Source organism: Spermophilus citellus, assembly GCF_964194105.1.
Source record: "Spermophilus citellus genome assembly, chromosome: 1".
Lineage (NCBI taxonomy): Eukaryota > Metazoa > Chordata > Mammalia > Rodentia > Sciuridae > Spermophilus > Spermophilus citellus.
The window spans coordinates 230,557,923-230,575,944 of record NC_138182.1 but is presented as its reverse complement, the minus strand read 5'-3'; the positions used below and the strand labels follow the sequence as shown (position 1 = coordinate 230,575,944).

At 35.8% G+C, this 18,022-nt stretch overlaps 1 protein-coding gene across 1 annotated transcript in view; it reads right to left on the bottom strand.

Annotated features, from left to right (window-relative positions):
* IQGAP2 (IQ motif containing GTPase activating protein 2) overlaps window positions 1-18,022 on the bottom strand; it is a 285,989-nt gene that overhangs the window by 15,780 nt on the left and 252,187 nt on the right. The window contains exons 28-30 of the mRNA XM_081284983.1: window positions 16,153-16,285; window positions 5,602-5,704; window positions 4,856-4,997 (exon numbers count right to left, since the gene is read on the bottom strand). Of these exons, the coding sequence (XP_081141109.1) occupies window positions 4,856-4,997; window positions 5,602-5,704; window positions 16,153-16,285 (378 nt within the window). The remainder of the gene's footprint in view (window positions 1-4,855; window positions 4,998-5,601; window positions 5,705-16,152; window positions 16,286-18,022) is intronic.

Genomic DNA, 18,022 nt, shown 5'->3' with positions numbered 1-18,022 from the left:
AGGATTATTTCTGGTTGTTGAAAACTCTAATGACATCATTATACATTTTTAGCACCAGACCTCAAACATCACCTTAGCCATTGAGTGCTCCTGTCAGTTTGAACCAAAACTAAATAAATCTTTTGGGTGGGAAAATGAATCTCTAAACTGAATCATGTGAAAGGAGAAAAATTCTTAAGAAATGACAACTTAAGTACTTGGGCAGATTAGTATGATTAAAAACCACAAATATTGCCTTCTACTTAAACACACATACTTTTATAGAAATACAAGCTTAATAAAGGGCCGAAGGGTCCCATATTTTAAAATGAAACTTAACTTATAATGAGGGAGATTTATAATTTGATTATTCTTTATAATTTATAGGATGTTAATATACGATTTTCATATGAAGCTTATATCCTTTCCCACCCATTTCCACTTAAGGATGGGGACACTGAGGGTTAGGCTATATGCTGGATCCCTTGGCCAACAAGTGAAACATCAAGGCTGTAATGCTACCTCATCCTAGGACTCCTCCACCAGGCTTGTTTAATATCACCATGTTTGTCAGTACTGGGAAAATGGCAAAAGCTAGCTGAGGTTCTCTATTTCATAAACTTGATGAAGGGAAAGAGAAATCAGTGTTTCTTCCTATTCCAACTGTGTGTCTTTCAACTCTATCAGACACTCCCTTTTGGCTTGGAAAGATGACCAGCGTCAGTTATATAGAAAATTGCCCTGTTATAATTTTCATTATTTATTCTAGAATTCCTAAGAGTGCAAAGAAGACCTCAAGGAGTTGTAATACTTTGTGATCAAAGTTTAGGTTTGGAGGATTTAACACTATTAGGTTAAATCAGCTCCACTTCCTATTATATATATTACCCAGAAAAAAGTTTGTATCTGTTCTGTGCCTATTTTTCTCATCTGTAAAATATTTTATATGTATTTTGTATATGCATGCCATCCATTCTCTATGTTTATGTATATATAACAAATAATTAGAAACACAGCAAATATTTTTTGCCTCTTCTGTGGGTTGTCTTTTTCTTTTTGGTAATGTCCTTTTCTGCAAACAAAACAAAACACCTTTTTAGTTACACAAGAGCATAGAAGAATGATCCATAGAGGTGGCAAAAATATTTGCAGATCATGTATATCTAATAAAGGTCTAGTATCCAGAATATATGAAGAACTCTTATACCCCAGTAGCAAAAAAAAAAAAAAAAAAAAAAAAATACAAATACAAAAATCAAAACCAAATGCATACCAAAGAACCACTTAATTTAAAAATGGGTAAATGACTTGAGTAGACATTTCTACAAAGAAAATATACGAATAATCAACAAATACATGAAAAGATGCTCAATATCTTATGACTAGGGAATTCCAAATCCAAACCACTACAAAAATATTCCACACATTTGGGATGGCTATTGTTAGAAAGAAAGGAAGGAAGAAAGGATGGATGGATGGAAGGAAGGGAGGGAGGGAGGGAGGGAGTGAGAGAGGGAAAAAAAGAGAATAAAAATGCTATTGAGAATGTAGACAAAGTAGAACTTTTTTTTTGGCATTAGGGATTGAACCCACGGGCACTCAACCACTGAGCCAATCCCCAGCTGTTTTTTAATTTTATTTTGAGACAGGGTCTTTCTAAGTTTCTTAGAGCCTTGTTAAGTTGCTGAGGCTGGCTTTGAACTTGCAATCCACTTGCTTCAGCCTTCTGAGTTGATGGGATTACAGGCGTGTATCACCATGCCTAGCAAAGCTGAACTTTTATACCTTACTAGAGGAAATATGAAATGGTGCAGTTATTGGGGAAATTAGTTTGGTGATTACTCAAAAAGTTAAACATAGAATTACCATTTAACCCAGCAATTCCATTCCCAGTATACACCCACCAAAATTGAAAATGGGTGTTCAAACATAAACTTCACACCAATATATATAGTAGTACTGTTCATGATAGCTAAAAGGTAGAAACAACTCAAACATCCATCGACTGATCAGTAGATAATCAAAATGTGGATATCCATACAAAGAAATATTCTCAAGTCATTATAAAAGAAATGAAGTACTGATTCTATCTTGCACAAAGGAACCTTGAAAACACTATGCTGAGTAAAAGGTTAGACACAAAAAATTACATGTCACACAATTCCATTTGTATAAAATATCTAGAATAGGTAAATTCATAGAGACAGAAAGCAGACTATTTGTAATCAGGAGCTGGAGAGAAGAGGGTCAGGACTGAATGCACTTTGGGGATGATAAAAATGTGGAACTAGACAGTCATGATGGCTGCACAATATTGTGCTAAATGCCACTGAATTGTATGCTTTACAATGGGTAAAATAGTAAATTTTATGCTATGTGTATTCTACCATTAAACAACAAGAACAACAACAACAACAAAACCCACTGGCCATGCCTAGTGTGGTGATTAGAGGAATAGTCAGCATGGGTTTCTAGTACATTCTGGAGAGCTGGGAGACTGCCACATGGGGCAGGGGCTGGGTAAGGCATGCAGGACAACAAGTCAGGTTCCCAGGCCAAGAAGTAGAACTTCCCAAAATATCTGACTTTGATGGTTTTGTTTTTAAAATGTGAATTCCAAGAATTTGCAGAACCATGGAGCCTCAGTTTTAGAAATATATATATGGTATTCAGATTATTTAATATTTTAGACTTCTTAAATTGTGATTTTTACTCATTAATGCAGACATTTGAGTTGAATCAAATGCTTTTAGAAATGGCATTTAAATAACAGACAAAACCAATTAAGAGAAAATTTCATATCATTACTGTAAAGGACAAAGTTTCTGAGATCCTGGGAGGCTTGATCTAATTTCATTTGCATGGCAGAACCATACAATCTAGAATTTCCAGTTACCTTAATAATTGCTTTCCCCTCTTTTCTCCCTGCCCTTCGGTGAACTGTCTTTCTGAAAGTTGAGTCTACTTGGTAATTAGTAGTTGAAGAACATTGCCCTCAGTCTTGCCCAGGATGTGTTCTAGAATTCAGACCTTCAATCTTGGAAGGCAGAGATTGTCACTGTTTTGCCACTGCTGTATCTCCAGTCTCAAGCATGGCATAGAGCAGGTTCTCTAACATTTATTGCACAAGTGAATGGAAGCTTAGCTGATTCCACAAGTGAATGGAAGCTTAGCTGATTGACAAAATAAGTAAACCTCATAGAAGTAACATATGTCACAACATAGCACACCAAGGAAGCTTATTTTTGATGTGGAAGTGGGTGCAAGGGATAAAACTCAGGGCCTCATGCATGCAAAGCAAGCACTCTATCACTGAGCTATACCACCAGCTCCAGGAAGCCCCTTTTGGCATTTATGTGGGTGGCAGATCATATGGAAAAAAGAATCATGTGGAAATGAGTGCTGTCTGAAGCAAGTCAATGGCAGGACAGAAAACAGCACAAATGAAAACAATCTCAGCCCTCTAGACATGTAGTGTGGAAGACATGTGCTAAATATTGTGTCAAGGCATGTTTAATTTTGTTTGTTCCCCTTTCTTTCATTTTCCACTCCAATATATAATTGTTCTAATGTGCAGATATGCATCATTCTTTTTATACAAGTTCTTTAAAACTGTACTGTTTGATGAGCATGTGTTTTTGATTAATGGTGTTGTGTTATAAATCTCATTCTCTTCCTTACTCTGTGCATAAAAGACTGGCATAGCAAATGCACAAAGCCTTAAGGGGGAAAAATACAGTATTCATTTAGAGTGCAAATGCTTCATTTGAAATCTTTCAGGACAGGAAGTAAAGGATGAATAAAATCAAAGCTGGCAAAGGTATCCAGGATTGATTGATTAATTAATCTTTTAAAAATATATTTTTCAAGTTGTAGATGGACATAATAACTTCATTTTATTTGTTTTTGTATTTTATGTGGTGCTGAGGATCAAACCCATTACCTCCCAGGTGCTACGTGAGCGCTCTACCACTGAGCCAAAACCTCAGCTCCAGGATTAATTAACAGGAAAGAAAGCCAATAAATGAGATGAGAAGTCTTATCATGTGTGTCTTTTTACATTATCATTTTATAACAGGAATAAAATGTGGTTAAAGGTAATTCCTTACTAATCTTTTAATCACTTTGACACAGGTATTTCTGTGGTTAATTTCATTCCTTAAAGGAAAGGTATCAAAGTACTACGTGAAATAAGAACCAAAGCAGATTTTGTACATTATTATAATACTTAGTTCCTTCCTATTATTAATAGTCTACTTATCCTTTGATCTGATGTTTGATGGATAAACATAATACATTTCAATATTCATCTATTGTTAAATAAATTTTTTGGGGATTTAGCCTTACTTGATTTTGGATGGTTTAAGACATGAAACTGGAGACATGCCTTTAAGCCCCAAACTTAACTGCTAATGATCTGGTTCTGAAACATTCCCTAAAAGCTCATGTGTTAAAGACTTGGTCCTTAGTGCAGCGGAGTTCAGAAGTGATGCTGGGAGGCAGTAACTGGATCAATAAGGCTCTAACCTTATCAATGGATTAATCCATCAATGGATTCATAGCTTAATGGGCCATTGGGAGGTGGAGGAGACTTTAGGAGGGGGGACTTTTGGAGAAAGCAGGTCCCTGGGGTGTTCTCTGGAAGGGTTTATTTTGTCCACTGTCCCCTTCCCTCTTTTTTCACTTGCCAGTCACCATGAGGCGAGCAGCTTTACTCTACCATATACTTCCCTGCCATGAGGTTCTGCTTTGCCAGATACCCAAAGCAATAGAGGCAACTGACCGTGAACTAAAATCTCTAGATAAGAAAACACTTCAAAGAAGGGAAGATTTAAGTATTTTGTCAAAGAAACATAAAGCTGACCAACACACTTACTTTATCATGAGGCTTCGGCCATCCATACCTTCACCATCTTCTATATCATATTTGCTTGTCAAGTAAAGGGAAATCTCAGTCTTTGAGAGTTGATTTAGTGTATTGGCCTTGTTAGGGTCATTGGGGTCAACTGCTCCTTCCCCTGTACAAAAAAACCCAACAGTGTTATTCTTGCAAGTCACTCCTTGTGATGGCATCAGCAATGAAAGAGAAGGTTCTGGAAGACACAGGATGAGTAATAAGATGGGTGATCATAGTCCTCACAAAACCACAGATCTTCAAATTATGAACAAATAAATAAAAAGAGAAAACTACTAATAAAAGAAATCCTTAGAAAACACAGTAAGGAACTTTCCATTTTCTAATAAATGTTTCTGTAATGCTTTCTTTGTGAAGCAGATTAACAAACCCTTTTTGATGTATCTGGAGCTTATCCTTATATATATCAAATGTTTTACAATCCAGGACACAGTGAATTACAGAAGTCTTAATTTTTTGGGGTGTGGGGGGTAGAGTATTGGGGATCAGACCCAGGGCCTGGCAACTGCCAAGCAGGTGCTCTACCAGTAAGCTACACTCCAGCCCTGATTTACAGAGTTCTTAAAGTAAGAAGGGGGCAAGGTAGTTATTCCTTTAAATTAGCTTAAGTATTAAATTCCAAAAATAAAATTTTTATCTAGGATACAAAAATGAAAAGAGCCAAAATCCATAGACATGAGGATTAGTTAACAGGAACAAGCTCTTACCGAGAAAGGATTCTACGGTGGGCACTTCTCCCAGCGACTCCAGTAATTCATTGAGTAAGTCATTTCTTTCAGGAGCAATGGCATCCTGGTGTTCCAACAGGAGCTTTATACAGAGAGGAACACATGTACAGGGACAGAAGTCAGTTCCTAACTGCTACCATATATATATTCCTCCCATTCAGTTTTCAATATTTTCTCCAGATATTGTTTACATCTTTAATACAAATCTGACATTAATTAAAATTGTGGACTACAAAGAGACACTGTTTTCATTTTATCTTGAGGGTAAATATGCTCTCTATGTTAAGAAATTATAGAAAGAAAGGTATTCATTAAAAAAAAAAAAAAAGCTACTTGCCAGCAAGATCTTGTGCTTCCTCACCTTTACAGAAAAATTCAAAATTGAGGAGGAGTATAAAGTAAAGCACAAGTCTCTAAGCTAACACTGGCAGCAAACTGACTGGAAAGGCATTTCCATACCTCTTCTGAGATCAATTATGCTGCAATCAAACACTATGGTTAAATATTCTAAAAATCACAACTATTGCCAGGCGGTGGCACATGCCTATAATCCTAGCAGCTCAGGAGGTGGAGGCAGAAGGATTTAGAGTTCAAAGCCAGCCTCAGCAAAAACAAGGTGCTAAGCAACTCAGTGAGACCCTGTCTCTAAGTAAAATACAAAATAGGGCTAGGGATGTGGCTCAGTGGTCAAGCTCCCCTGAGTTCAATCCCTGGCACCCTCCCACCACCCCCAAAATCACAACTATTAGCTATTTTAATTTGTTGCCTGGCATTGAAGATCCTTCACAGGTAAGGATGACAGACATGCCCATGTGGTTCCCTAACCTAATACCTAAAAGTGATGGGTGGATCCCTCTTTTTGTGATCCTAAAGAGGCTCAAAGATGAATAACAACTGCTGGGGTGTCTTTCCAGGTCTTATAGATAGCAGCATCTGAGGGGAAAATGATAAAGGACAATATATCTGTTTTTGTTTGCATTTCTAATTAAACTGAAACAATATTCCAAATTACGGAGTTAATACCTCTGATGATAGGCAATATGCTTTCAGGTGTTGTAGACTATTTCATAAAAATCTGAAACATAATCATAAAATTAGCCCCATTTCCATTTTAAATCCTTTTTTTTTTTTTTTTGTATCAGAGATTGAACTCAGGGGTGCTTAAACTAAGAGACAGGGCCTCACTGAGTTGCTTAGAACCTCCCTGATTTGCTAAGGCTAGCTTTGAACTGGCCATCCTCCTGCCTCAGCCTTCCCAGCAGAAGGGGTTACGGGGCATGCACAAAAATTGCACAACTCATTTTTAGTCACCAAATTCATTTAAAATGTTTGATGTCTGGTGTTTAATATACAGATTTGCAAAACCAATTCCACTATCTAATTTCAGAATATTTTAATTACCCTAAAAGAAAACCTGTGCTCATTAATATTCACTCCCCTCTGTCCCCTTCTTCCAGCCTCTGGAAAACATTAATCTAATTTTTTGACTCCATGAATTTGACTATTCTAGGTACCTCATGTAAGTAAAATCACACAGCATTTGTCTTTTTGTGACCAGCTTACTTCACTTAGTGCATTGTCCTTAAGGTGCAATCAGGTAGTATGTATCACAATTTTCTTCCCTTTTTAAGATGAATAATACTGCATTTCATATGTGTCATATTTTATTCATTTATCTATCAATGGACACTTGGTTATTGTGACTAATGCTGCTGTGAATGTGGGTGTACAAATATCTTTTCAATCTTGCCATTAATTTTTTTTGGGTGTATATCTAGAAGTGGAATCACTGGATTACATGGCAATTCTATTTAAAAAGAATTTTTTTTTTTTTTTTGGTACAGAGATTGAATCTAGGGGCACTTATCCACTGAGCCATATCTCCAGCTCTTTTTATTATTATTTTTTTTAAATTTTGAGATAGGACCTCAATAAGTTGCTAAGGCTGGCTTTGAACCTGTGATCCTCCTACCTCAGCCTCCTGAGCTACTGGGATTATAGGCATGTGCCACTGTGGCTGGCCTATTTCTAATTTTTGAGGAACTGTCATACTGTTTTCCATATCAGCTGTACTATTTTATAGTCCCTCCAATAGTGTATAAGGGTACCATTTTCTTTACAACCTTGTCAACATTTTTTTTTTAAATTTTTTCAGGTTGATATTATAACATTTATTAAAATAATTCTATAGGTTAATAGAAACACCAAAGAATCCAAGAATTAAAATGTAAGCTATGTAAAATCCCAACTAAAACCCAAAAGTGTCTAAGGTATTCATTCATCAGCTAACTAAAAGCCCAAGAAAGACAAGACATCCAATATAATAAAGTACTGCAAAACAATTAGCAATTTTCACTTACGAAAATTGTGGATTTTGCATTTTATATCCATTTCTCAATTAAGAAAAAAATTATTTTTGAATTTTATATAACACATAAAATAAGAAGAAAAATACATTATAAACTTGTAAAAATGGCTGTAAATACATTATCTTACATGTTTCTCAGAGGCAATAGGTTGATTATGGTATGTACAGAGCATGAAAGCTACTAAGACAATAAAGAATAGACAAAAATACATGTCAGCTGTCCATTAACATAACATTGACACTCTTATCTACCCATGCTAAAAATTATATAATACTGTCAGAAAAAAAGTCTTAAAAACTACATACTTTAATGAGAAATAAATTCAATAAAAAATGATAATACTGAGAATCAAGGCACCAATTTGCAGTCCCACCAGCAACATACGAGTGAACCTTTTCCCCCACATCCTCATCAACAATTATTGTTACTTATATTCTTGATAATTGCCATTCTGACTGGAGTGAGATGAAGTCCCAGTGTAGTTTTAGTTATGTTATTTCTCTAATTGCTACTCAGCTATAAAGAAGAATGAAATTATGGCATTTGGTGGAAAATGAATGAAACTGGAGACTACCATGCTAAATGAAATAAGCCGATCCCCAAAATCCAAAGGTCTAATGTTCTCTCTGATATGTAGATGCTAACACACAATAATGGCGGGGCATGAGAATAAAATTTCATTGGATTAGACAAAGGGGAATGAAGGGAAGGGAGGAGAGATGGGAATACGAAAGACAGTAGAATGAATTGGACATAACTTTCCTATGTTCATATATAAATACACAATCAATGTAACTCCACATCATATACAAGCACAGAATGGGATCCTAATTAGAATAAATTATACTTCATGTATGTATAATGTCAAAATACATTCTTCTATCATGTATATCTAAAAAGAACAAATAAAAATAGCAATTATATAAATGGGTGTGGGATGGTATATAGTGGTTTTGATTTGGATTTTCCTAATCATCAGTGATGATAAACATCTTTTCATGTACTTGCTGGCCACTGGTATATGAAATGTCTATTCAGGCTCTTGGATCATTTTTTAATCAGGCTTTTGTTGTTGTTGAGTTGTAGGAGTTCTTTGTAAATTCTAGATATTAACCTTTTAGCAGATTTGTGATTTGCAAATATTTTCTCCTATTCCATAGGTTGCCTTTTCACTGAGTTGATTGGCTTCTTTGATGCATAGTTATGCCTTTAAAAATCAGATTATTTATCTTTTTTATCATGGAGTTGCAGAATTTTATACTCTGGAAACAAGTTCTTTATCATATTATTTGCAATTATTTTCTCTCAATCTGCAGGTTATCTTTTCAATTTCTTCTTTTTTTAAAATGTACATTTTTTTAAAGTTGCTGATAGGCCTTTATTATTTATTTATTTATATGCAGTGCTGAGAATCAAACCCAGTGCCTCACACTTGCCAGGCAAGTGTGCTACTGCTGAGCCACAGCAGAGTCCCCCATTTCTTTATGACACTATTTACAGCACAAAAGATTTCAGTTTTGCTGTAATTTAATTTCTTTCTTTTGCTGCTTGTGTATCTGGTGTCACATCTAAGAAACCAATGCTGACTTCAAGGCCACAAAGATTTACTCCTACAATTTTTTTCCCCAAGAATTCTATAGTTTTCATTTTTACATTTAGATGGAACCCTTCTTGAGCTCTTTAATTTTTTTTTTTTTTTTTTTTTTTTTTTTTTTTTTTGGCACAGCATGGAAAGAAATCCAACTTCATTCTTTGGGTTGTGGATTTCAAGTTATCCCAGTACCATTTGTTGAGAAGGTTATTTTATGCTTATGCCAGCTGAATGCTGCCTTGATTACTGGCTTTTCTTTGTCAATCTTTAAGATTAATTAAAGAGAGAACATTTTTTTTTACTGCTGAATTTTCCTAACACTTCCCTGACATTTCTAACTGGTTTTTTTCAAAAACAGGAGAGCAGCCTTAAATGCAGTTTCAAGGCAAGGAAGTACTCTTCTGTTTTCATTATACTTGTTTTCTTCTGAAGTTTCTGTTTAGTTAACTTTAGTAGAAGCACTTTGTTTTAATGCAAAGAAATAGGAATTGTTTTTAAAAAGGTAAGTGGCTTCAAAGAAAAGTTAACTAAACAACAGAGGTGAGGCAAAACCTGGAAGGGTTGCATATAATGGCATTCTGGGGTAAAATATGTCAGAAACAAGAAAAAAAAAAGCAGGATGGATAAATTTATGTACTTGTTTTTTTTAGAGACAGTCCAGCTGATTTGGCTGCCATATCTGGAAATGGATGATTTAGGTGATCAGTTTCTATCCCTTTATTCTGTAATTTGTGGAACAAAAACATTTCCTGAAAATGTCTCCTTAAAGACCTTATGTTGAAATTCCACATGTTCCCTAGACAGCGAGGGTCAACCACGTGGCCAAGGGCTTGGCAGGTCTGCAGCAGACGCCTCCACCCTTAGACAGTGAACAGGACAGTCTCTGCCTGACAGTCTCTGCCATTACACATTGTCCCACATGACATCTGCTTTCAACCCAACACCCCCAAGGAACTGCAGCCTCATGCTGTTTCCCAGGACTGCATTCTGTTTTCAATCTTTGTTAACCAAAGGAAACTATTTCTCCTTAAAGACCAAATTAATACAAGAGCATTTTCTCTTTGCTCTCCATGAGAAACAATCCCTCTGAAAGAGAATTCCCCACTATCTTTTCTGAATGTGGATACTGCCTTCTGCAAACATAATCAAGATGTCCATATTTAAGATGGATCTCATATACCATAAAAATAGACAAATGGGTCATTGTTTAGATATGAGCCTATGTGTTCATTAGAAAATTATTTTTGTACATGGTGCCTTGCTGAATGGTTTTGAGACTTGGGGAACTTCTAGAGAAAAGGAGGATGGTTTATTCATTTAGTCAATACTTATTAAGAGCTTGTTGTAAATGTCAGAGATGTTCCCTGTGTCAGCCCTGAGAGACAAAAATCAAAACTAGATACAATCTTTCCTCCAAATTGACATTTAATTTTTCATTTCTTAGAGAACTTTAATGTAGATACCAAAATGTTAAGTGGCCAGTTTGCTACTTGTAAGTATATCTGGTTTGAGGGACAGGAGCATGATCTTTGAGAGGTGTGTATTGTTATGCTTTCCTGTAGTTGTGACAAAGGCATTCAGAACTTTCATGTGCATCAAAATACCCAGGGATCTTGTTAGAATGAAGACTCATTTTGCAGAGGTCTGGGGGACATTTCTGACACATCCTGAGGACCCTGCTTTGACTACTGAGGTCTGAAACTATTCTTTAAAAAAATCTACTTCTTGGGCTAGGGCTATAGCTCAGAGGTAAAGCTCTTGCCTAGCATGCTTGAGGCACTGGGTTCGATCCTCAGCACCACTTATGAAAAATAAAGGTATTGTGTCAACCTGCAACTAAAAAAATAAATGTTTTTTTTTTTAAACCTACTTCTGATGAGACTTAAAACAACAACAACAACAACAACAAAGCCCCAATTAGTCTTTTAAAAACAAAACAAAACCCCTCAGTGCCTGGCTCCTCTTTTCATTTTAAATGATTGAAAAGCCCTCTATGGCTTCCTCATTCCTTCCCAGTGCCACTGTGGAACACTAATGGCTGATGATGGTGAAGTTTGCATAAGAACCAGATGGAGACATTATGACAGCACAGACTGCAAAATCGACTGCTTCTAAGAAATGGGAATTCCCAGAACAGTGGAAGTGATTTTTTTTTTAAAGACCATCATAGTTATACATAGTACTTGGGTTCATTTTAACAAAATCATACATGCATTGGTTTTGATTTACTCCATCTGACCCTGCTTTTCACTCCTCTTTCCTCCCTCCTCCTATTCGCCTTTCTCTAATGATCTTCCTTTTGCTCATGTATTTTTTTAATATATATATTTTTTAGTTGTTGATAGACTTTATTTATTTATTTATTTATATGTGGTACTGAGAATTGAACCCAGTGCCTCACACATGCCAGGCAAATGTGCTACCACTGAGCCACAGCTCAGCCCATCATGTTTTTATTTTTGATTGAAAAATTTGATTAAAAATTTCACTTTTATATATATGTGCTTTCTACATATATATAAAAATAAAATTCCCTGTGGTATATTTCTATATACACATAATGTGATTTTGTTAAATTCTTTCTACATTTCCTCTCCTTTCCTCCCTCTCAATCTCCTTCTAATCCATTAATTAGAAGGAGATATCTTTATGATATCTGATCCATTCCCCATCGCCTTCTTTCCTTTGATTCTCTCTAGCTTCCACATATGAGAGAAAATATTTGACCCTTGACTTTGTGAGTCTGGCTTATTTCACTTAGCATGATGTTCTCCAGTTCCATCCATTTACTGGTACATGGTATAATTGCATTTCTCTTTATGACTGAGTAAAGCTCCATTGTGCTTATATACTACATTTGCTTAATCCATTTATCTATTGACAGGCACCTGGGCTGATTCTATATTTGGTTGTTTTGAATAGTGCTGCTATAAACACTGAAGTGGCTGTATCTCTATCGTATGGTGATTTTAGTTCTTTTGGATAAATACCAAGGAGTGAGATAACTGGGTCATACAGTGTTTTCCATTCCTAGTGTTTTGAGGAATTTCCATATTGCTTTCCAGAGTAGTTGTACTAATTTTCAGTCCCACCAACAGTGTACGAGAGTGCCTTTCCCCCACATCTTTACCAGCATTTATATTCTTGATAATTGCCTTTCTGACTGAAGTGAGATGAAATCTTAGTGTAATTTTGATTTGCATTTCCCTGCTTGCTAGAGATGTGGAAAATTTTTTTTTGTATATTTGTTGGCCATATATTTCTTCTTTTGAGAAATGTCTGTTTAATTCTTTTGCCCATGTATTCATTTGGTTATTTGCTTTTGGGGTGTTAAGTTTTTTTGAGTGTTTTATATATTCTGGATATTAAGTTCCTGACAGAGGAGCATCTAGCTAAGATTCTTTTTTTTTTTTTTTAAGTTGTAGATGGACACAATACCTTTATTTTGTTTATTTATTTATTTTTATGTGGTGCTGAGGATTGAAACCAGTGCCTCACACATGATAGGCAAGCACTCTACCACTGAGTTGCAACTCGAGCCCTCTCTTCGTGCTTTTTAATCATTGCTGTGCAGAAGATTTTTAATTTGATGTCATCCTGCTTACTGTTTCATGGTTTTATTTTTTTAAGCTTCAGAGGTATTTTTAAGGAGTCTATACCTGCAGCAATATGATGGAAGGCTGACCCTATGTTTTCTTCCAGCAGTTGTGAAGTTTGTGGTCTAATTCCTAAGTCTTTGAACCATTTGATTTGAGTTTTGTGCATGGTGAGAGATAGGGATCCAGTTTCATTCTTCTACATATTGATGTCCATTTTTCCCGGCCTCATTTGTTAAAAAGCTTTCTTCTATATTTTTGGCAGCTTAGTCAAGTATCAGATGGCTGTTAGTGGGTGGGTTTATTTCTGTGTCTTCAATTCTATTCTAGTGTTCTTCATGTCTATTTTGTTTACTAACATCATGCTGTTTTTGTTACTATAGCTCTATAGTACAATTTGAGATTGGTATTGTGATGCCTTCTGCATCTCTCTCTCTCTCTCTTTTTTTTTCTGTGGTGCTGGGGATTAAACCCAGGGCCTTGTACATGTGAGGCAAGCACTCTATCAGCTGAGCCCCTGCATAGCTCTTCTTGCTCAAAGCTTCCTTCTTTTTTATTATAGAGCAGTATTTTTTTTTTGGAAAATTTTCTTTTTTTCCCCACATTTTAAATTGGTGCATTATAGTTGTATACAATAATGGGATTTGCTATATATTTCTACATCCACATAATACACAATTCAACAATATAATTTGGCCAATATCTCTTCCCAGCACTTCCTCCCTCCCTCTCTTCCTCTCACCCATTGGTCCTTTCCTCTACTGATCTCCCTTTGATTTTCATGAGATCAATCCCTACCTTTCTTTTCCTTTTCCTCTCTAGCTTCCACATGAGAAAAAACATATGACCCTCAACCTTCTCAGTTTGACTTATTTCACTTAACATAATGGTCTCTAGAGTTCCATAATTTTTCCCATAAATGACATAATTTCATTTTTCTTTATGGCTTGTGTATATATACATGTTTTTATGTATATATACCATATTGTGTATATATATCATATTTTTAATCCATTCATCCACTGATAGATATCTAGACTGGTTCCATTGTTTGGATATTGTGACTTATGCTGCTATAAACGTGGGTAGTATGTATCATTGTAGTATGATGATTTTAATTCTTCAGGATAAATACCAAGGAGTGGTATAGCTGGTTCATATGGTGCTTCCATGCCTAGACTTTTGAGGAACCTGCATACTGATTTCCAAAGTGGTTGTACTAATGTATAATCCCACCAACAGTGTAAAAGTGTTCCTTTTTCTCCATATCCTCACCAGCATTTATTATTATTTATATTCTTGACGACTGCCATTCTGACTGTTATGAGATGAAGTCTCAGTATAGTTTTGATTTGCATTTCCCTAATTGCTAATGGTGAACATTTTTTCATGTTTGTTGGCCATTTGTATTTCTTCTTTTGAGAAGTGTCTGTTTAATTCATTTGCCCATTTATTAACTGGGTTATTTGATTTTTTTGGTATAAAGGGTGAGAGATAAGGGTCCAGTTTCATTCTTCTATGTATGGATATACCTTTTATTTTCCCAGTACCATTTTTTGAAAAGGCTATCTTTTCTCCAATGTATGCTTTTGGCACCTTTGTCAAGGATCAGATGACGTGTGTCTTCTATTTTTTACCACTGGTCTGTGTGTCTGTTTTTATGCCAGTATCATGCAGCTTTTGTTACTATAGCTCTGTAGTATAATTTGAAGTCAGCTATTGTGATGCCTTCAGCATTGCTTATTTTGCTTAGAACTACTTTGGCTATTCTGGGTCTTTTTTTGTTCCAAATAAATTTTAGGAGAGTTTTTTTTCTAGTTCTGTGAAGAATGTTATCAATATTTTGATGGGAACCAGGTTAAATCTGTGTATCATTTTTGGAGGTATGGTTATTTTGCCAATCCATGAACATAGGAAGTCTTTTCATCTTCTGAGGTCTTTTTCAATGTTCTATAGTTTTCATTATAGAGGTCTTTCACAGATTTATTCCTAGGGTTTTTGTGTTTGTTTTTTAGGCTATTGTGAATTATTTTCCTGATTTCTTTTTCAGCAGACTTATTGTTGGCATATAGGAAAATTATTGATTTTTGTATTTTGATTTTGTAACCTACTACACTTTGCCAATTATACTAGCTCTAGCAGTCTTTTCGTGGAGTTTTTGGATCTTTTCTAGGTATAGGATATCACATCATGTGCAAAGAGTGACTTCTTCCTTTCCTATTTTTATCCATTTTCTTTTCTTTTCTTATTTAATTGCTCTAACTAGAATTTCTAGGACTATATAAATTATGAAAGCATGGATACCTTTGTCTTATCCCGGATTTTAAAGGAAATGCTTTCAATTTTTCCTCGTTTACTCTGAGGTTTGCTTTGGGTTTCTCATATATTTGCTAGGGATTTCTTTGGGTTTCTCATATATTTGCTAGGGATTTCTTTGGCGATTCTAGGTCTCCTATTGTGGAAATGATTCTTTGTTAGGAGGCTACTATTGGTGGTTTCTTGTCTTTCTTGAACAGCCTATTTTCTATCTCTCTATGTCCAAACCTTACATTGCTTTTTGGTCTTTTGGCTAGGATCAAGTATAGTATATACCCAAACAATAAAATAGAACATTCTTACTTCTCCAGAAAAAGAATAGAAAAATCAAGATTCTCATGAAAGGGGGAGAAACAGGTGTAGATCTAGGCAGCATGGCTCTAGTGAGAGAACTCCAGAGCTTTTCCCTGTTCAGGGCCTAAATGTTATATTTACAATTTGACTTTGCAAATTAATCGTGTCAAAAATAACCTTTATTGTTTAGGGAAAGGAGTTTTTATTAATGTCCAAATGTTAGAAAATAAATAGTGGAGGGTTTTTTAGGATTAAGAATATGAGTATTAGCACATGTATACCCTAAGTCCTGCAGAGACCAAGCATTTTCAACTGAACAGACATTTGAACCATGGGTCTATCACCCCTCCTCAGTCCCACTTACTGAATGCGTGTTGATGATTTCTTCAATTGAGATATAAATGACTGGTTTGCTGACTGTCACCAAGTCTGTGTATTTGTCCATATTAAACTTCTCTTCTGGTTCAGGGACATTACATGCTTCTTTGAAATAATTCCTAACAAAGGGTGAAGAAAAGCCCAATGTTACAGTCAAATCTGTGAGTTAAACAGCTTTATCAAAATAGGAATTTTTGAATGATGGCTAGTACTTTGTTATCCATCCCACACCTTGAAAAAGATGTTTACAGCTTCTGACTATGGGAGCCCATCCATGTTTCTGGATGTAGACCCAGCTCCTCAAACAGAACCGGAGAATAAAAGTGGCATGAGGTCCCATTTATGAATCACTGTGATCAAATTATAGACACATCATCTTAAAATGTTATCATTTTAAAAATGGTCCCTGAGGGATGTAGATCAGCGGTAGAACACCTGCCTAGAATGCATGCATGACACTCTGGGTTAATTCCCAGGAAAACACACACACACACACATACACACACAGAGTTCTGGATGTTTCAATAAAAATGTCAAGATTAATTCTAATTTTGTGTGCTAGGATTGAATTCAGGGTTTTTGTGCATGAAAGCACACATTGTACCAATGAATAACATCTCCAGCCCTAAGATGAATAATTCTTGATTTGAGAATCAAGTCTTTGTAGAGAATACAACCCACAAGGTAATTCATCAAATTTACAACTTTAAATGGTCTACACCACCCTAACTACTGCCTTGACAGAAATGGGAGTTAAGACTACTTCATTCTTGCTTGATTCAAGCAATAGTTGCAGGTCTATGGAAAGACTATTAAAGCTACACATACAAATTTGGAAAATGCTGTAATACTCAAGACTGTAAAAACCTTTACTGTTTTAAACTATGGCAAATATAGACAGAGATATGAAAAAGAGACAAACATCTTGTGATGTCAGTTTAAGAGAAGTTCCAAATGACCTTAGCACAGGTGGTGTGTGCGTGTTGTTCTATACAGTTGTAAATGTTTCAGACATCTGAAATCATCCTTGAAAGCTCTCCTAAGAGCACTCAAGGCTTATCCACCAGAAATGAGTTCTCCCTTCCCAACCTTGCGTTGGGGGAGGTGAAACGGCAGAAGTCATGAGGTGGTGGGGAATCATGCTCCCTAGGACAATAGATCTCCCTGTTCTGTTTTGGTTATAATTGTTCACGGTAAACTGAGAAACACAAAGAATAGATATGAGTGGAAGAGAAAAAGGATGAATTCAAGATGAGGCAAGGGGATATGTTTGGGGTTGTTTTTTCTTTTTAAATGAAGAGCTGGGAACCATCTATAGATGGATGATAATAATTCAAGAAAAAAGACACTGAAAGGGAAGCTTTAACAACATTTAAGAGTTTGCAAGAAATATGGGCCATGGATAGTACTTTTTCAGTCACTGAGCAGAATTAAAACAAGCAGCTTGAAAGGCCAAAATTTGCTGCAGAGGACTGGGGTAACTTTCTCCCAAAAGGCTAAAAATTCCAGATAGGGATGGTGATCATGAACTATCAAGTCATTAACCCAGAGGAAACTAAAGAATGGGCAGTTAGTCTCCTAATGAAGACAGAAGGAGGTAGAAGTTGTGTAACACTTGTACAATCTTCTGTAGACAAGAGAACAAACAAATGCCAAGATGAAAGTGTTTCATCAGAGAGCTCCCTGACAGGGGAGTAAACCTTGCTGACTCACTCCATTCTCCCTGTGTAATGATCAGGGTGATATTTTGGAAACACAAAGTCAATATTATTAAATCTTACTTATATAACTAAGAACGGCTGAGAACAGGAGAGCCCACATGCACACATAATCATCTACAAATATAAAATCTGGGA